This window comes from Euprymna scolopes, chromosome 45 (assembly GCF_053919585.1).
Source record: "Euprymna scolopes isolate OS-2025 chromosome 45, ASM5391958v1, whole genome shotgun sequence".
Classification (NCBI taxonomy): domain Eukaryota; kingdom Metazoa; phylum Mollusca; class Cephalopoda; order Sepiida; family Sepiolidae; genus Euprymna; species Euprymna scolopes.
Window position 1 is genome coordinate 64,684,228 of NC_136526.1, and position 21,598 is coordinate 64,705,825.

Below are 21,598 nucleotides of genomic sequence, written 5' to 3' on the forward strand. Positions count from 1 at the left end.
TGTCGAGGGTGCTCACGTCGTGGGGGCACAAGTGATTGCAGTTCGTCAGAGCATTCACCACTAAAATACTTGTAGAAAAGGCAGAGGGATGCAACATTTCGTTGATGGGACAGAGGCTGAAGCTTAGATGCCAGTTCAGGGCCTATCAGGTTTGCGACTCTTTTGAACCTTGTCAAGGAGCGAGAGACTAGTAGCAGATGCACCAGCCCAGATGTGACAGCAATACTCCATACATGAACGAATGGTGGCCTTATAGAGGTACAGGATACTTTCTGGTGTTAGTAGTTTTCTAGCACGGTAGAGAGAGCCCACCTTTCTTGCAGCGGCCCTGGCAATGCCTTCAATGTAATTGTTCCAACTCATGTTTCCTGTGAACGTTAGGCCAAGGAGTTTGAAAGATGGACTCTCAGATAAAGAGTCGTTGGCCATTACTATAGGTGGTAGAGAGGGTTTCTTGTAATTATTGAATGAAACTAGTTTAGTCTTCGCAGCATTGAACGCAATCAACCACTTTTGTCCCCATTCCACCACAGATTGGAGGTCTTCCTCTAGTGTTTCTGCCATTTCTTTAGAAATGTGTTCATTCGTCTTCCTGTCATGCCTGTTATAGAGCATGGTGTCATCAGCATATATACCCATCTCAGAGGCAATTTTGTCGGGGAGGTCATTTATGAATATCAGGAACAATAGAGGTCCAAAGATAGAACCCTGGGGCACCCCTGCATTTATATCATATTGTTTAGATGTACGACCGTCGAGGACAACCTGGATTTTTCTCTTGTCTAAGAAGGATTTAATTATGTTAAGTATTCTACCAGTGATACTGTATGATCTAATTTGCCTGAGGAGACCTTCATGCCATACCCTGTAATTTTCTTTTCAATATTTTCATTTTTTTTTTTTTTTATGTCTTGATTAAACTAAAGTACCAAAAACAACTGCCGGTTTTACACGTATTTTAATGGAGTGTGCTCCGACAAACTCCAAGCACTTGTATCCCCCTCAACGTATCCCCCTCAACGTATTTACCCCCCAATTAAACCTAACCCTAACCCCCTCAACGTATTTACCCCCAATTAAACCAACAAGCAGCAAAATCCCATGTAATTATTATTCGGGACATAATTTGCAGGGATACTATGTAGGGAGTTGAGCAGCGAGATGGCTGTTCACATTACACTTGAACTTCTGCATATCAGTACAGTTGGGGAAGCAGGTAACCAGAAGGGAATTCCAAAGTCTAGTAATTCAAGGGAAAAAACTATTAGAGCAATAAGCTGTCCGGCATCTATTGATTTCTAAAGTGAAGTGGTGAGATTTTGCTGATTGTCAGTTTAGTCTGGGGGGGGGGTATTTACGTTGAGGAGGGTTACAAGTACTTGGAGTTCGTCAGGGTGTAACGTTCCACCCACGAGACCCATACGTTGTATGCAGTCTACGTCGCAAGAACATTCGTTTAACACCACGTTTTTCATACATACTTCATTCAATCCACAATAAAGTTGTTTGAAATTTTTCAATCGATTAAAAAGAAAACGAATATTTTTTTTATTATTTTTAATTTAGAAGTCAAGAATTTTTCTATATTCTTTTTAGAGGTGAAGACTTAAGAAATTGCAGCCGCCACAGTCGGTTAATGTTTTTATCAGAATTTTTTCAAATAACCACTTTTTTTTTCTTTTTTTTTTCTCTTTCAAAAGAATTTATAAACGTTTCTTGAAACGGCTAAAAATAAAGTCCTATAAGCTGGAACACGTGTGGGTGCATTTCGGATGAGGAGGAGGGAGTTGAGTCAAATGCAAGAGATTAATACATTTATCCATCTATAATATATATATATAATATAAAGCTGAATGTGTGTGTGGTCACGAATAGGCTCCTATATGGTTGACTATTATAGAAAACTGATCACATATAATGATAGAAGATGTATCGAGACACAGGAATGGGTATGTTTGATCTGGCATAATGATGATTCATTAAAATTGTGGGGTCTGCGTACGCGCCTGGTCCACAAAGTATGGAATAAAACATTTAAAAATAAAAAAAAAAAGTTTACAAGTTTTTGATATAGATGTACATAATACTTTGATAAGTATGTTTCAACTTAAATAGGGATGGTATAATAAAATTGTGGGGTCTGCATTCGCGCCTGGCCTCCATAGAATGGAAATAGGCACAAACTTTAATAAAGACTTCATATCTATCTGCGTAAGTATACTTTGATAATTATGTTTCAGTTTGAAGAAATATGGTATAATAAAATTATGGGGTGTTCGTTCGCACCTGACCTTCATAGAATGTAAATATGTCACAAAGTTTAACAAGGTTTATTAATATAGATGCACAGAATGTTGTGATAAGTGTTTCAGTGTGAACAGGTATGGTATAATAAATTATGGGGTTTATCTATTTTATTTTTACTTTCATATTTTGCTTTGGTTTTGATACCCCCAAATTTTCACCCTTCCTTTTCATAAGCTATCATACTTTCATAAATCAGAGTCCATTTTCAGTAGGCTATTTTTGAACCCAGTCAACGACGGGTACTTTTGTTAGTATATATATATATATATATATATATATATATATATATATATATATGCATGTCATCCACATACAGTACTGTTTTGCTGTTTCACAGCTCATCAGTGCGGCTAGCCAAGCAACTACCTCAAGACAGGATCAAAACCCGATCGCCCAAACGACAGTCGGAGCTTCTAACTATTGTACTATTTGGCTGAATTAACAATCTTTTAACATTGTCCAAATATCTAAGCTCAATTTGTTTACACAAAGAGCATCGCGTAATATGCTAATGGTAATTCGTGTATCACTTCCCAATATGCTCAACCCAAGATAGGGAGCATTATAGTCATCCACATACAATACTGTTTCACAACTCATCAGTGCAGCTAGACTAGCACCTTTCCCTAGCTGTGGATCGAACCTACAACCATCGCATTGACAGTCGGAAGCTCTAACCACAGGATCAGTGCTCGTAAATGATTCATCAAATATCTATTAGATAAACGTTTGCCAGTTGCTTAACACTGCTCCAGTTACTAGTTTGTTTACAAACAAACAGACAAAGAGCTTCGCTTGATCGCTAAATAAACGGGTAAAATACATTTATGACAGTGCTCAACCCAAAGGTGGGGGGGGCGCTTAAGTGAGCTTGTCTGTGTCTGCAGAATGGTCTACCAAACTACAATTACTGGTGTAAAAACTTGAAATATAGGAAATTTAAACCTGTGGAACAAATTCAATTTGTTTTTTGGCCAGTAAAAATAGCTGCTAAGGATCAACATTGAAGAAAATTGGGATTTGGCAAATGGAAGTCGATAAACATGTTACTTCTACACATGCGCAAATATACATTTATAAGTCGGTTGATTTTTAAATTTTTCTTATCCATCTGTTAGCTCAGATGGTAGCAAATAAGGCTGGAGCAATATGTATCTTGGTTTCGATTCTAACTGATGGCACCCAAGTCTTTTTTTTTTAACTTTTGAAATCGTTACTGTATATTAGGTACAATATAATCAATAGAGAATTGGCTCTCAAAATAAAAATATGATATTTTAGAGTATTTTACAACCGGGCAATGCCAGATGACCTGCCAGAGAGTACATTAAAAAAAAAAAAAAATTCTGGAACAAGTTAGACTAAACAACTTAATATATATGTACGCATAAAAAATTAATACGAAAAATATGTAAACGTTTTATTTTGTTCCTTATTTAGTGACTATAAAAAGTTTTTCACAAAATTTTTTCGAACATTTTCGACTGTACCATCAGCCTTTCTCAAATATATTTATATTTTTTGTATAATTTCTTTATACATATACTAATTATATACACATGTCTAGGATTATACGTGGGTACTACGTGCTCTCTGTCTCTCATCTATATACTAGCAAGGAGAACTGATGTTACCCGGGATCAAATAAAGATCAACGAATGTTTCAGACTCCAATATTTTTATTGTCATCGAAATCGGTGAAAATAGCCAATTTTTCAATCACGTTGATAGATTACCTGTTCTGGTTGGGAACCCATCATGGTGCACCGGGAGAAAGTTGCACATGCCTTCCCACAGTGACTTTATCAACAATACATTGTTGTTGACATTGCACTGTAGAGAACCTAATGTTGATTTTATAAAATTATTTTTATATAGGACTTAAAGTTAAAAATGTGGAAGTCAAGTATCATGGTTCAGTTGTGCTTTAAACAAAAATATTCATTTTGAATGCGCCCCTGTCATATCAAAGAACCTACTGCTGATTTTATATGCCTGGCTTTACTGTGATAATGGCTTGAATTTAAGTTTAAAATACAAAACTTCTCAGATACACTTGTGATGTTAGGCTGTATAAAATTGTTAGCTTTGGTCAAAATCATCTGTTCCTTTTTTCATCGGATTATTTTGATTATCAATACTTATCAAAGACATTCCGATACAAAATCTATTTAAGAACACTGCCAGGCATATAAAGTACCTTCATATAAAATCTCATAAAAATCGACCCAGCTGTTTTAGAGTCCATGAGAAACACGCTCTTACAAGGTTCTTTTCATATAGATACGGGATGGTTTCTAAGAAAAGCGGGAAATTAGTCAAACAATGATTTATTTTTACAAAAAATAATTTTTACAAAGTTTTTCAAAGACAAATGTTAAATTATATTCGTAGATACTCAAAATGTCGTCCATGCACTTCACTGCAGCGCCAAACAATTTATTTTTACAACAATCACACGGCACCAATCAAAAGATAGCAATCACACATTTTATTCATGATCTAAGCTGACCTTCAAATTTCCCGCTTTTCTAGCGACCACCTTGTATCTATATAAGAACCTACTTTTGATTTTGTATGCTAGATCTTCCTGTTGTGCCGTGGTAATAGCTTGAATTTAAGTTTAAAATGAAAAAGTCAATTATCATGGTGCAATTGTGCTTTAAACAATAACATTCATTTCGAACGCGCCCCTGTCATATCAAAGAATCTACCATTGATTTTATCTGTTGGGCCTTACAACTTTTTATTTATTTTTTTGCGAACTGTTATCCTCATTTTTTTGTTTATAGTTGTTGTTTCACGACGTTTCGTCCAACTACTCCTCTGGCCTTCCTCAGGTTGTTTACCGTGACGGGATAGGAATACTGAATCTTTTAACTGTATCTTTAGTGATTATTGCTTTTAATATTTGTCATCTCACCACGTTTTTGTCAACTAATCCTCAGCCCGGCTTTGGGTAGGATTGAAACCGCTATCTATGTAGTAGAGTTATATATATATATATATATATATATATATATATATATGTGTGTGTGTGTGTGTTGAAACGATTAATCGGAATCGGTAAAAATAAAAAAAAACAAAATGTGCCTTTCCGATGCCAAATAAGATTCCTGTAATTATTTTTAGAAAAATTGATTTTGCTTTAAACAAAATTTTCCACTACTGGTAGTAATAATAAAATAAATATTTATCATTTTTGAACTACCAGTAAGGCGAAAGTTTGGAGATCACCCCCCCCCCACCAATGTGTGTGTGTGTTTTTTTTTTACGGTTGAGAAAATATGTGCACATTTAACAGGTGTTTTTACGATGATAGTGACAAAATAGCAATTTTATAGTTAAATATTTAGAGATTTATAAAGAATTGGAACTGGGATATAGTTTAAGGTCATATCCAAGACCTTTTTGGGAGTGGGGGTGAAAACAGATTAAAAAGTTTTCCACGTGTCTGAATACTTAACATTTCAAATTTCAAGTCTGTAGATCAAACATTCGTTGAGTCTATGGGTTGAGAAGTGTCCTCACACACATTCTCACTTTTATTGAGAGTAGATATACACACCAACTTAAGTATGTGCATAATATATATATATATATATATATATATATATAAGGCTTCCTTCAGTCTTGACAGACTATGGATACCCACTGTAAGGGTGCCTGCGCAGTGAAATTTGTGAGGCAAGAGTTGCGCAATCACGAACCACACCTCTCCTGAGTCAACATTGTTGCATACCAGTGGCAAGTTGAGGTACAGGACGACTGGAAACAAATGCCGAGATAAGCAGAGAGTACATACAGCACCTAGAATTCCAAAATGGTCACCCATCTCGTACTAACCAGGCTCAACGTTGCTTAACTTCGGTGATCTGGCAAGAACCGGTGTGTCAACATGATTATGCCGTATCGATATTATATATATATATATATATATATATATATATATATACACACACACACACAACCACACACGTCATTCACATACAGTACTGTTTCGCTGTATCACAGCTCATCAGTGCTGTGAGACAGGCAACTGCTTCAAGCCAAGATCAAAAGTCAAGGCTATTACGCTAATCAGCAGCTGCAGTGCGGACATTGAATTAACGATGTTTTGACATCGTCTGAATACCTAAGCTCGATTTGTTTACACAAAGAACATCGCTTAATACGCCAATGGTATATCGTGTGTAATATATATATATATATATATATATATATATCTCCGAAGTTTAAAGGAGGCATCGGTACCGATAATAGGAAACTGTTTTAGGTTTTTTGCTGTTAAGTGGTTCAACGATTTGACCTTTGAGAACTTTACTAAACTCCTCCGCCAATTTTGGGTCTAAACGCTTGAAATTTTAGATATAGGTTCCTTGGACATGGATCTAACTTAATAATTTGATTTGAGCCCAAAACAATAAATGTTAATAGGGTCATAATAGAGGTCAAAGTTTTAAAAAATTGACAGCTTTTTTTTTTTTTTTTTCCTCAACATACACATCCAAACACCCGGGCAACGCCGGGCTGAAATGCTAGTATATATATATATATATATATATATATATATATCCACACACACACACACACACACACACACACACACACACACACTTAATAATTTCAAGTGGGTGTCAATCAAATAACACACAAGTACATGTTACATAAGAGCAATAATGACGACATACAGAAGGGGATTAGCACTAAAATCTTATCCATCATATTAAAGTCAATTAACCTTAATCCTATTTAATCCGAAAGTTAATCCAGTTTTATCCAATGTATTCAGTTTCAGTCATTTGAAAATGTGATGACAAATAAAAAATAATTAAACTAATCAAATTTAATCAGGTTTTCGCATCCAAGACAAGTCTACAGCGCTGGAATGCAGACTTGCATCTTACTAGTGTCCACGCATCGCTGTAAGATGTTCGGGCTGTCTTTTTCCCTGTGCAAGTCTTTTTTTTTTTTTTTTTTTTTTTTTACGATTTTTGAGACGCCATGTTTTTTGTTTTTTTTTATATTGATACTAGACTACCCGTGACCCGTTGGGTCAGTATCTTATATTAGCTATGGAATTCATGTATGAGCGTGACACTTGTGACGTAAAGAAAATAGTTTTTTTTTTTGACATAACAGAAACATTTCTATGAAAGTATATTAAAATGAAAAAAAAAAAAGAATATACATAGATTTCTATGAGTCGTTCTGTTTATTATAATTGATTATTTTTGAAAAAATTTTTTACAGTTACTGAATTATAAGTGGTTGGCCATACTTATAGGTAAATGTGCACTGAACAGATACCATAATACTTATTATAGTTAAATTCAAATTTTGATAGGTTTTTTTTTTTTTTTTTTTTTTTTTTTTTTACATCGTTCATTTCTGTTATTTTATTTAAGTTATTTTAAACCCCACTCTTCCCATGTTAAATAATAATTTCGAAATAATAACGTTAATATTTCAGTGCGCAGGTCATGCCGTAAACCGGAAAGTAGGTTACATACATCGTTACAAGGTCATTTGAGTTTTATAATCATATAGATTTTTAATCACTCTTGAAATATAAAATTTCTAATTTCCTTCCTTAATCCATAATTATGCTTAAAAAGCCAAACAATTTTTGAAAGGCACACTGCTTAAAATTTCACTTTAAAAAAGTGAAATCTGGCAATTCTAGACAGGAATATGACAGTGATCTCCCTTTTATGTAGCCTCGTTTTTGAACATAATTATAATAAATGATCACTTCTAAAATTTCATCAAAATATTCTGCTTGTTCACTTCCTTCGTCACTGCAAGGAGGCCTGTCAAGTTCTCCCTTGTACACTGTGAGAGGGGAGGGGTCCTAACTAGAATAAACAATAGATTTGATTTAAAAAAAAAAAAAAAAAAAAAAAAAAAAAAAATGGTCGATTTCGATGACATTAAAAGTATGGGAGGGTGAAACATCTATTGATCTTCATTCAATCCCAGACAACATCAGGTCTCCCCGCAAGTCTATATAATATTCTGTTTCTTCCTTCCTCACTCCGTACATTACGGATTAAAAAAGGCCGAACACAATTTTTGGAGATCAAACTGCTTCAATAAAGGTCAAATTCATAAATTTCGCTTTCAAAATTCCCATCTAGTAATCCTGAACAATATTGTGTGACTGTATTGAATAAAATCAGTGTTTGAAAGGTGGGCAGAATAGGGACATTTTTCCCCCCTCTCAAGGGCCCTGTAGACCTCTCAGGGGCCACGCCAGATAGACTCGTATCTTGCAGGAAACAAAACCAATATTTTGGTAGTTATTAAATTTTTATAGGTTTAAAATATGTATTAATTGATGCGAATTTCACAAGGTGTTTCTATTATTTTGTCCAACCTCTGTAATATACATTAATGATGGGACGATTCCAATATTATTCTTGATTCCAATACAATTACCGATTCTGTACTAAATTACCGATTACAATACAATTATCGATCACAATTCTTTATAAATCTTTAAATATCTATCTATACTCCTATAAATTCGTTTTTCTTTTGTGTGTATTGATATTCATATTAAAACCCCTTTTTTTCTATTTATTTTAAAAGAAAATACAATTTTCTTATATATGGGTTGTGGAATTGCATTCACTAGCAAAAGAGCTAGCTAATTTGCATATTCTTTTAAACATTCATTTTAATTAATTCCCTATTAGTTTTTTCGGTTGTCTTATGGGATGATCATCTAGAGTTAACTATTACATGTAATTATATTCATGCAGATATTCTACATGATTTATACTTGCATAATATTTGCGTAAAAACGTTATAGTGAACACAAACCTCTTTGTACATATATTTATGTATGCGTATGTATATTTGTTTAAAAAGTTTTGCCTATCAAACTCCTGTTAGTTTTTGGTTGACATGAAACTTAATATACAGGGATGCAAAATTTTATATTTGGGTTTTAGCTGGGGAAAATTGGTACAAAAGTGTGAAAATTTAAAAAAATCGAATTTGCCAGGTGAAGGTCAAACAACGGCATTACGAATATGCATGCGTAACGTAATAGCTATTGGTTCATGTCTTAATTTTTAGCCTTGCAGCAAATATGTCTTCATAGCTCAGGCATTAACATCAAAGGGAAATAGTAAATCGTACGCTAAAGATTCTGGTTTCGATTCTTGGTTGTGGCGCACAAGTTATTTTATTTATTTATTTTTTTTAACTTTTGAAATCATTACTATATATTGGGTCTAATATAATAATAAATACGAAATCTGCATTAATCAAAATATCATATTTAAGCGTATTTTACGACCGGGCAATGCTGGGTGGCCTGCTAGTTTTACTATAGAGTTGTTATTTTTTTTACGATTACTGTAAAATACATGTTAAATGTACAAATATTTTCTTAAGTGTGAAAATACACTTGTGAAGGTTTTTTTTTCATTGCATTTTCACTCCAAACACTTTAATGTAGGGGGCTACTATCTGGAACATAATTGCAGGGATACCATGAAGGGAGTTGAGCAGCAAGATGTCTGTTTACATTACACTTAAACTTCTGCATGTCAGTACAGTCGGGGAAGCAGGAAACCGGAAGGGAGTTCCAAAGCCTAGTAGTTCTAGGGAAGAAACTATTAAAGTAGAAGGCTTTCTGGCAACCGAGAATCTCCGTGTAGGGGTGGGATTAATCTGCTTGTAGGGTTTGTTGGTAGTATTTACATGGAGGGGGGGTACATGCAACCTTTCATTAGTGGGACACAAGTTGAAGCCTAGATGATAGTTCGGGACCTATTAGGTTGGTGACTATTGAACCCTGTCCAGGAGAGAGAGACTAGTAGCAGATGCACCAGCCCAAATGAGGCAACAATACTCTATACATGGGCGAATGGTGGCCTTTTAGAGATACAGGATACTTTTAGGTGTAAGTAATTTTCTAGCATGGTAGAGAGAGCCCACCTTCCTCGCAGCAGCCGTGATAATGCCTTCAATGTATCTGTTCCAGCTCATGTCCTCTGAACGTTAAGCCGAAGAGTTTGAACTAAGTACTTTCAGGTAATGTATCTGTAGCCATACATATTGTATCTTTAGCCATATATATTAGTGGTTGAGAACGTTTCTTGTAATTATTAAAGGAAATAAGCTTAGTCTTAGCAGCATTGAATGTTACCATCCATTTCTGTCCCCATTCCACTACAGACTGGAGGTCTTCCACCAGAATTTCTGCTATTGCCTTAGATATGTGTTCATTCGTTTTCCCCTCATTCCTGCTGTAGAGCATGATGTCATCTGCAAATAAAGCATTCTCAGAGACAATTTTATCAGAGGTCAATTTATTAATATCAGGAATAATAAAGGTTCAAGGATTGACCCCTGATGTATATCTGCATTTATATCATTATTTTGACGTAGGTCCATCGAGGACAACCTGGGTTATTCTCTTAAAAAGGATTTAATTATGGTAAGTATTCGTCCAGTAATACCATATGATCTAATTTTCCTGAGAAGACCCGTATGCCATACCTGTTTCAAAAGCCTTAGATATGTCTAGGGCTACTACCCTACCTTCAACTGCTTTATACAAAGCTTGCCTAAATCCATATTTTGGGTCAGACAGAAATTTAGCAACTGCAAGGTGGTGGACTAGAGCTTCATTAATTATGGATTCAAATATTTTGGCGAAAAGTGGGAGGAGGCTAATGGTGGGATAATTTAATCGGTCGGTTCTTTCGCCAGAATTCTTGTAAACTGGTACCACAGAAGCAGTTTTCCAGCAGTCGGGAAATCAAGATTCGTTAAGGCACTTGTTGAAGAGTTTAGAGAGAACTGAAGCAATTTCAGTGGATCATTTTTTAATAGCACAGCCGGGATGAGATCAGGTCCACATGCTTTTGAGGTGTCTAGGTTTTTTATGCTATCATGTACTTGAGGGATTTTCAAATTATCTAATGTGGTTTCTATCCACAAATGAAAATCAGGGAGGGAGTGGTTTGCTGGGTCCAATGTAGAGTTTGAGGCAAACCGAGTCGCAAGCATGTTAGCCTTTTTGGTTGCTGTGCAAGCAACTTCATGATTGTTGGATAGTAATGGAATTGTTGGTTGCTCGTTATTTGCTACACCCTCCCCTCCCCATGTTAAGAATGGCTTTTTAAATAACGTAATTTACGTCCGGATCACTCTCTGCACTAGTACCAAAAAAACAATTAAAAGAATAATTTTTGGCATTGGAAAATAGGCACAAATTTTTCAGATGCCGACAACCCCAAAAGTAAAAATTTTTCTGATTCTTGATTAAATGTCCTAACCCTTATTATAAGGGATGTGAGTTCTGTTATAGAAACGTTGATTTAATTTGGATAAAATAAAATACACATCAAGTGCGCTTGAAAGCCAAATCATAACGCAATTTTACGAAAATAAACATATTTTACTTGTTCGAAATTTATAACGCACTGTTCCCGACATTTCAAAATACAACCACTGAGAGACAACACACAAATGTACTACTGACTTCTTTCTCCAACTTAACATGGCAAGAAAGAAAAAAAATTTTTTAAATACTGAGGATGGAGTTTGACTCCGAAATATATTTATATTATAAATTTCAAACAAGTAAAATATTTGATTATTTTCCTAATATTGCGTTGTGATTTGGCTTTCAAGCGCACTTGATGCATATTTTATATATATATATATATATATATATACTTGTTTATTGTTATATAAACATGCTCACATCCCGCTGCTACAAATAGCCACTTGTTTCAATCAAACAACAGATATCATCAGGCAGCGACTTGACTATTCAAAAGTTCAATGAATAATCAGGTTATTCATTGAACTTTTGAATAGTCAAGTCGCTGCCTGATGATATCTGTTGTTTGATTGAAACAAGTGGCTATTTGTAGCAGCGGGATGTGAGCATGTTTATATAACAATAAACAAGTATTATCAGCTCTTTTTATTGAGCACTATCTAACAACCTCGTTGAATTCATTAGTCCATTACTTTTGAATATAAAAAAAACCCGAGTATATATATATAATATATATATATATATATATATATATATATATAGTGTATTTCATTAAATAAAAGACGTTTTTTGTCGATTAATTCTATTTTCGATCCTTTCCAACTTCCGAATAACAGTCTTCACTTCCGGCTGATGTAATCATATTTATCATAAGTTTGAGTACTTTCTAATCCTTCGAGATTCATCGTCAGGGATAAATGAATCTAACTGCTTTTGAGCAATTTATCAAGTTTTTATATTACACACAGCAAAAATGGTAATTAGTAAAAACCTGAAGAGAGTGCTCAATACTATTGCAGAGCAAATATATTTTTAATACAGTTTTATCTGCTTAGTTACACATCTTTCGATTACCGAATCGTATTAACGATTTCATTAGACTTTACATTTACAGAAATATATATATATATATATAGATATATATATACATGATGATTGCAACGTCTTGTCAGACGAGTGTCACTCCCTCTGACATTTAAAATCTATGAGCCCAAATGCCTGAGGGAGTATCCATACAAATATGATGTTACAGAGTCTTAGCTTTGTACGGCAGCTAAGTCTCTCTCGGTTCAAAATGTTGAGATCCAGCAACAAGCAAGAGCAAGATAGCCAGCAACAAATTAAACTGCAGACCAGCTTAATGCGGGTACTGGTCTCCCGCTTTGTTTTTTTTTTTAAATCAGAGATTTGCTTCTCCTAGAAAGGTTGCCTTCACCACGGCTTACGGGAGCCCTCTCTACACCCCCCCCCCACACACACACACACACATACACACACACACACTCGGTGCTAGTTGGCCGTTGACCCAGAAAAAGAGTTCATTCGCCCTTTGGAAGGTCTTGTTTTTAATCCTTCAGGGAGATTAGCCGCCCTCCTCACCAAACAAGTCTAGTGGAGGAACCAGCGCGCGCGCACACACACGCGCGCGCACACACACACACACACACACACACACACACACAATACTTTGGGGTAATTTCGCCAACTAAAACAAAAATGCTCTTTCTATGCGTGGTTGCCAAAAGAGCACTTTTAGCTAGTCGGCGCAATTACCCCAAAATACGGTACGTATAGTCATTCATAGACAGCTTTTTACATTGTCTCTGGCTTCGTGTGGATAAATATATCAAGTATATTCTGAGATTCAAATGAATGAATGATTGGTTACATGGAAATGCGATAAGCAGTCAAGCACCTGTTGTTCAAACAGGTCTAACAAACGGAGTCGAAGAAATTGTAAAGTTATATTATTTTGCATTTATTATTTTTATGATACAATAAATAATGACAAGTGGCAATTAAATTATGACAAATTGGATCGATTATTCTAATTACAGTTTTAACACAAGCACAGCTGAAACGTCATTTACCGTGTAGTCATTTTGTGTGTATATATATATATAATAAAATAAAATGACAAAGTCTATATCCAAAATTTCAAGATGTTGACCATCTTACAATTTATTCCTTCAGGTACATTGACATGCAGTTCTTGACAGCAACTGTTGTTTCATAATGCAGAATTATTAATTTAATCATTATTATCAATGAATTTATTCTGCCCTTAACTCATCAGAAGAAATACAAACTATCAATCCATTATAAGAAAAATGCATTTGGGCATGATTACAAGATCCAAAAATTGGGAGAGAAGTTGCAAATACCTTTTACTTTTTCTTGCATTACATTGAGCTTCATGAATTAAAGGATTGGTATAAATAAAAAGGTTAAATATAATTTAAAAAACATACCCCCCCCTCACACACACATTGAATGAATGACAAAAGTCTATATTTCAAAGTTCATGATGTTCACCATCTTACAATTTATTTCTTTAATTCTGTTGACATTTATATTTTCGGTTGACAGTATCTGTTTCGTAGCACAAAATCAATCAATTATTATATTAATCAGTGAATCTATCTTGCCCTTAACTCCTCAGAAGCAACAATCAATCCATCAAAAGGAAATAAAGTGCGTTTTGACATGATTTAAAATCCGAAAATTGGAAGAAGTTGCAAATACCTTTAATATGTTTACATTACGCCATTTTGAATCCAATTTTGAATTTAGCTTATCTTCCAATTTTGTGATTTTTTTAATCATGTCAAAACGCATTTTATCTCCTTTTGATGGATTGATTGTTGCTATTTCTTCTGAGTTACGGGCATAATAGATTCACCGATTGATATAATAATTAAGTGATTGATTTTGCGCTACGAAACAGATACTGCCAAGAATTGTAAATGTCAACTGAATTAAAAGGAATAAATCAGGGGTTTTCATCCGGGGTCCATAGGCAAAACATAAAACATAGTTGTTGTAGAAAACTTTATTTGCATTAAATAAGTTTTCATTTAAAAATAAGACTTACTTTTATATTATTTTTCTGATTATTAAAACCTCAAAATTTATATGAGTGAAAAATAGAAGATTGTATTCTGACCAATAGTTATGAAGGGGTCCACCAAGATAAAAAAGGGAAAAGGGGTCCATGAGTAAAAAAAGGTTGAGAACCACTGGAATAAATTATAAGATGGTCAACATCATGAACTTTGGAATATAGACTTTTGTCATTCGTTCACTATATTGCTCTGTAATTACATTGAGCTTCTTAAATAAGGATTTGTATATATTATAAAGAAATAAAATATATTTCCACAGAAATATATATATATATATATATATATATATATATATATATATATATAAAAATATATATTTTCATATATTTTGAGATCAGGTTTCATAATTTCTGTTTTCATTCTTTTGCGTACTTGTTGTCTCACCAGGGTTTTTTTTTTTTTTTTTTTAAACAAAAGTTACCTCTTATCAAGGCCCGGAGGTCACTCGAGGATAAGAGTTTTGGCCCACTCATCCTCTCTCTTCAGGTGATTAACTGATGGCACTGGTATCATTTTTTTTTTTTTAAATCATGTCTATTGGGTACAATATAAAATATGTGGTCCTAGTGCACTCATTGATCCGTGTTGAAATAATGACATTTAGAAAGCCATTCTTAACATGGGGAGGGGAGGGTGTTTTGTACATATTCTGTACTTTAACCTTACAATTTAATAAAAACATAAAAACTTTAATGAAATAGGTTTTCAGGTATGCTGAAAACGAATATCACATTTAAGTTTTGCGCAGACAAGTACTTTTCTGGATTTTAAGATCTTTATTATTTAATGTAATCTCTTATGTTTTCACTGACCGCCATGTTTTCCCCCCAACTGAACACGTACGCATACTACAAAACACCTCCTGCCTCATGTTAAGAATGGAAAACCCCACTGACATTTAGTAATGCATAGGAAAAAAAAATGTCTTAATATCCAGACAACTATTTGTCTGCACCAAATTTTAATGTGATATTCGTTTTCAGCATACCCGAAAACCTTTTAATGTCGTAATTATGGCTTAACTGTTTTTAAAAGGGGAGTGTTAAGGTGGGACGAAAGTGAAAATTTATCAAAGAATCAACAGCCTTTCTGCTTGTGCGGTGATAAAACGTCTGAAAATGTACTTGCGATGTTAGGTTGTATGAAAGTGTTAACTGTAGTCAAATTTTGACTTTCGGATTTTTTCTGATTATTGATAGTGGCGCATTCCGATAAAAAAAACCTTTCTAAGAACACTTCCAGACACATCAAGTACCTACATGTGAAATTAAAACAAGTTAAGCATGCATGGTTCCCCCGTAAGTGCACAATGAACGAGGCATAAAAAAAATGACTAAGTTCAGCATTTGCTCCCCCTCCCCCCCCATTTAGCCCCAAAAGTCCTCAACATATTTAAATTTGAGTTCAGCATCATGCAAAACTGCTAAATAATCATAAACAGAAAATTTTGGACAAATATGGTAACAGTCTCCCCCCCCCCAAAAAAAAAAAAAATGGAGTGCTTTATTAGCCCTAAAAGAGCCCCTGGGGCACACCCAAGAGTTATCATGAAGTATAGACAAGCAAACATCCGTCTAGCAGAAAACACTATCAATAATTCCCCTCACTCTTTATCTGTGCCTAAATCAAAACGAACGTAGATTCCATGAACAAAGTTTCTTTCTAAGAACTGCACACTTGTGGAAATTGTCTTCCGTTTTCCAGCTGACTACAATATGGTTGTCTTCAAGTCTAACGTAAACAAGTTTTTGATGAGCCGTTCCACTTAAGTTAACAAATTTACCGAATTTCCATCACTAACGATTAATATATATTGTACAATTGACTGCTGTACACTCTTAACCCTTATCAAGGCCAGAGGCCACTCGAGGATAAGTGATTATGCCCATGTAAAAAAAAAAAAGAAAATCAGTTACACCTTTTCAGAAAGGTTTTATAAAAATCCAAGGCATCAATGTTTTTTAATAAGCACAAAAGTTTCAATTTTAGCCATTTTAACCCGAAAGGCACCCCCAGGTGGGCAACCGGAGTTTCCCCGGAAAATCCGTTCTGTTACTTTTTTTTTTACTCATGTTTAATGTTTGTGCAAAATTTCAAAAAATTCCAAGGCGTAGTTATTGAGAAAAGTACGAACGGACAAGGGTGAATGTACAAGTCCACTCTACTTTTGTCGGGACGGGAGGGACTAAAAATCGGTCTAACCGTTTCAGAATCTATAAAGGGGTGGTGGTGGCGGGAACACGCACTTTTATATAATAATGGATTTTAAAAAATAACACTATGCGAACAGGTGTGAAGTAATTTTTGGTCACCTCTCACCCGTCATCACTTTTCTGCGAGTGTCCAGATGTTTGGAGACAGATGTTTGGCTGCTCCTGTTGCTAAAATCCAAGTGCGACAATTTTTGTTTACGTATGTAAAAAGACGAACCATGGGTAAAAATTAAAACGCAGATACGGTTTTGTTCAAATTCCGACTGCATGTGTTTACTTCCATTTTATACTGACCGTTCTGCTTCACGATAAATGCCCTGAAAAGGTCCCTTCTGATTATTATTGCCTACCAGGGTTTTTTTTTTTTAAATATTCTGTTATTCTGAAAAACAGCAAAGTTCGTTTTTGCTTATTTCAGGGCATTTATCGTGAAGCAGAACGGTCAGCATAAACCGGAAATAAACAGACATACTGGAAGAAAGCCTACAAATACTTATGGTACTTCATTGGGCGTCGAGTTCCATGACGACCAGCAGGATTATTTAATGGTCGCTCCCTTAGTCCCCCTCCCTTAATCAAGGCTAACGCATGCGCACGTAACATTTTTTTTATTGACTGACGTTGGCTTAGTAACTAAACGATTTATTGATAATTTAGTAACCCTTAAACGCATGCCGGAAGATTTAAATGGATTCATTATTGTTGTAATGAAAAAAAAAAAAAAAAAAAAAAAAAAAAAGTACACACAAAACCAAAAAGACATTAATGATAAATTATTGGGGTTTGTTTTACTGTACACAGAGATTCGAAAAAGTTGTCACAAAACAAATAAATGTTATCAAAGGCAAAATAAGTTACTTTTCTACCTAACTCTATATGTTTTTAGTGTTTATATTTAATGTAACATGTTTATTCAGCTCGAAAAACATACAATGTTTACCGATGTATTCGAAAATTTAAAATGGCAGCCGACTGTCTTTGAGGCGGTAAGTTTGGGAAAATTAGTTATAAATACAAAAAAAAAAAAAAGACAAGATACTGTTAGAAACTCGCTCAGTATATGTTACCGTAACATAGGCTGACATATATTCGACGGGTTAAGTGTTAAGTTAGAACAAGAAAACAAACGAATGATATGAGACGATCATCTGGGGAGTCTCGATAATTGCTTAAAAATCGAAAATTAAAAACACTAGTAGAAACCTAGCCAATAAATGTCAAGAGTATTTTCGTACAGTCTGTATTCTATATCTGAACAGTTTTTTTAGAGTGGGCTCGCCACTCGGACTTAGGGTTAGACCCCCCCCCCAAGAAAGCAACCAACCGATCGGAAAAGGGAGTGATCCTATGAAATTACCAAAGGATAAAAAAAAATATTTCATCGAGCGACTTTAGGGGGATAGTTTGCTTACTCGAACTTGTAGGGTTATGGGAATGTTTTTATTTTAGAGGAAGTTTGCCACCGAGACTTGGGGTTAGCGAAAAAACACCAGATTAAAAAGGGAGTGTGATTTTATAAAATTACCAAAGGGAGAAAAAAAAAGAAAAGGAACTTACCATTTCATCGAGCGACTTTAAATCACAGGTAATAATTTGTTTGGTTGGAGGGGGTGGCTCCCCGGCCAACTCGGCATCAATTTCCTCTTCCAGTTGGACAATGGTCGGTGCCAACATCCCAAGCTTGGCACCGACCCGCGCGACCTCCAAGAGACATAGGACGACACTGCGTTCATTCTTACGTAGCACCAAATCGTCCGTTTCGAAGCGAAGAACCTCCGGTACTCCAATGTCCCGACACCACGAGATAAAGTTAGACACGTTGTCCCTCGCCTGGAACGTCTGGGCCTTCACCCCTTTCCTGTATAGGATTTCCCCGTTGGGGATGTGTCGGATAAACTGCGACTTCTTATCGAGCTGCGCTTGGCGCTCCAGGGCAAATTTGCACACCTCGTTGGCGTGCTTGCAAAGTTCGACGCCCGTTTCGAGGACCTCGAAGAAGTTGTCCACCGTGATGCAGCTCTTGTAGAGGCAGGTGAACCAGTCCGCGAGATCCTCTTTCATTGCGTACATATACTCGTCTTTACTCTTGAAAGGTTTGAAAGACTTCGGCTCCAGGACCAGGATCATGTCCGACGATCCGCTGATGGTTGAGGACGGGTCACCTTCTATATAATCCATTGTGCTGTTGAGGACGCAAGTTTTAAAGTATATAAAAAGTTTGTTTTTCCTTCTTTTTTTTTTTTTTGGAAGAAAATAAATTTGCTAATTGATTATCTTTGGGTTCTTTAACTTTGTAAATCCGCGTTTAAGAACCCTAGATGAATCAACTAGTCGTGATTTCGTCACAGACATTATTCCCTTTTGTTTTTAATTTCCACGAATTTTCCGGATTTAATTAAGTTTCTAAAGCTATGCCTCCATCGCTTTTTTTTTTTTTTTTTTTGTAAATTCTCAGTTAAACATATGCAATAGTTTGAGATGCGAAAACTGATGAATTTTTACGAACCTAGAGGTTAGTATTAAAAAAAAAAAAAAAAAAAAAATTGAATTATTTATGAGTAAAAAAATAAAACTAAATAATTTTATTTATTTTTTTGCTTTTCTTTAACAAGTCAACCTTTGACATCTAAATTGTTTTTATAGCTTTTTTATGAGAGATTTTTTTTTTTTTTTTAATGTAAAGGGCAAGGTTAGGGTTATGGCAAGGTTCAGGTCGGTTCAATTCTTTCGTTTGTAAACTAAAATCAGAAAAAAAAAAATGTTTAGAAAATAAAAAAAAATGTAGCTTAGTTCATTAAAAAAAAGTTTTGGTAAAAATAAAATACGAAATAAATATTTCAGGTTTTGTAGAAACAGTTGAATTATGTGATACTCATGTGTTGTATATCAAGAATTATAAACATATGTTTTTTGTTATTTTAATTTTAAACGTTTAGGATCCGTCACAAACCCTTGAACTATCACCCATATTTCTTTTATGGCAAACAACTGATGATCCCTGAAAACGTCGGACTATTGTTATTCGAGAAAGCAAATATGTTTAACGAATGCAGGTGATTAAATGACTTACTAACAATAATTTTCCAACGAAGAACTAAAAATAAAATTTATGAAAAAAAAAAAAAAAAAAAAAGCTTCCAAGAAATTATATATATAATGGTTCCGTTTCAAACACGAAAGTCTGAATATATAGTAATCCTTGTTGCTGTTAAATGGCGTTTTTTTTTTCAAGTAAAACGTTTAAAAATATTTTAGTTGTTAATTAAAAAGAAAATTAAAGTGACATTTTTTAAAAATTTCAAGTCCATATATCTAACAATCACTTAGTCCCTAAAACTTTTTAGTTATATAAAAAAAAAAAAAAAAAAAAAATCTAAATCGTCCTGACTGGAAGGAAAAAATTTGAGTTTAGATTAGTTAGGTATAATTTCGTGGTTTAAAAAAAAAAAAAAAAAAAAAAGGTTGAATCCTGCTTGTAGTTGCGTTGTCTAACCCAAACTAATGCTCAATTTCAAGTAATAAAAAAAAAAAGGTGTCACCTTTTCATACCAAAAGTCTTAGACTTATTTTTACAGCAAGTAAATACGTGTATGTGTGATTTACTGGTACCACCCTAGCTCACCTGTCACACAGGTAAGTAATTAATTAATTATTATTAGTCCAAAACCGTGACAGCTTTAACAATTTCGAGAGGAAGTGGCCGTCTCGCTCAACTCGTAACAGGTGCGACTAATAGGTTGGTCGCAAATCGGTCGGCGGAAGATAAGATTTTTTTTTTTTTTTTTATCATTTTATTTTTTTATTTTATTTTTTTTTAATTTATATAATCGAGGATTTGATAATTATAGAGCTGATGGGGGTTAAAAAAAAAAAGTGTCACCTCTCCACCCGATTAAAAGAGGAAACTAAATATTGACAACAAATCGGGCTATTGTTTTTGTTTTGCGTGTTGAGGGTCAAGGTTCAATCCGGAGCGACCCAGCAGCGCACCTGCTTCGATTTTTATAGATTATATTACGTCAGAGACTAGGATACTGAAAACCAGTTTATAAATTTTGATGACTGGGGAAATAAAATTAGATTAAATAAAATAAAATTACATTAAAAAAAAAAAAAACGGAACATTTACTTTTTCTTGGTGTAATTTTTACAGTTTTTATTTAAATTATTTTTTTAATCAAATATTTTTTTCAAATCTGTTCGTTTTATTAACTAAATAAGGCATTGGATTTATAGAAACAAATGGTTAATTTTAAACTTTTTTCCTGTATGTTTTTAAATTTCCTATAAAAGTGTTTGAATATTAATTTCTACAATAAATTACTTTTTTTAAAGTTTTAATTAAATAAATAAGTTAGATTTTTTTTTTAAATAAACAAACCTATTTTAATCAAATTATAATTAAATAAATATCCTGTTTAAAAGTTTATTTTTAACTTAAAATCTACGTTTGTGTGCGAACAGGTCTAAAAAAAAAAAAGAGGTAAAATCAATGTAAATTTATTATTTTATTTTTAATTTGAAGAAATTGTTTTAATCCAAAATATTTTTTTCTACAATTTTAAATAATTAAAAATTGTATTTACAAATAAAATTTAATGAATAAACTTATATTTTAAAAATAAAAAATAAACTTTAATTAT

General features: G+C 34.0%; 1 protein-coding gene across 1 annotated transcript in view; it reads right to left on the minus strand.

Moving 5' to 3' along the window:
- LOC145269850 (uncharacterized) overlaps positions 1 to 21,375 on the minus strand; it is a 509,018-nt gene extending 487,643 nt beyond the window's left edge. Inside the window, exon 1 of the mRNA XM_080125577.1 lies at positions 18,513 to 21,375. Within this exon, the coding sequence (XP_079981703.1) occupies positions 18,513 to 19,133 (621 nt within the window). The 5' untranslated portion in view covers positions 19,134 to 21,375. The remainder of the gene's footprint in view (positions 1 to 18,512) is intronic.
- Positions 21,376 to 21,598: the final 223 nt, after the last annotated feature.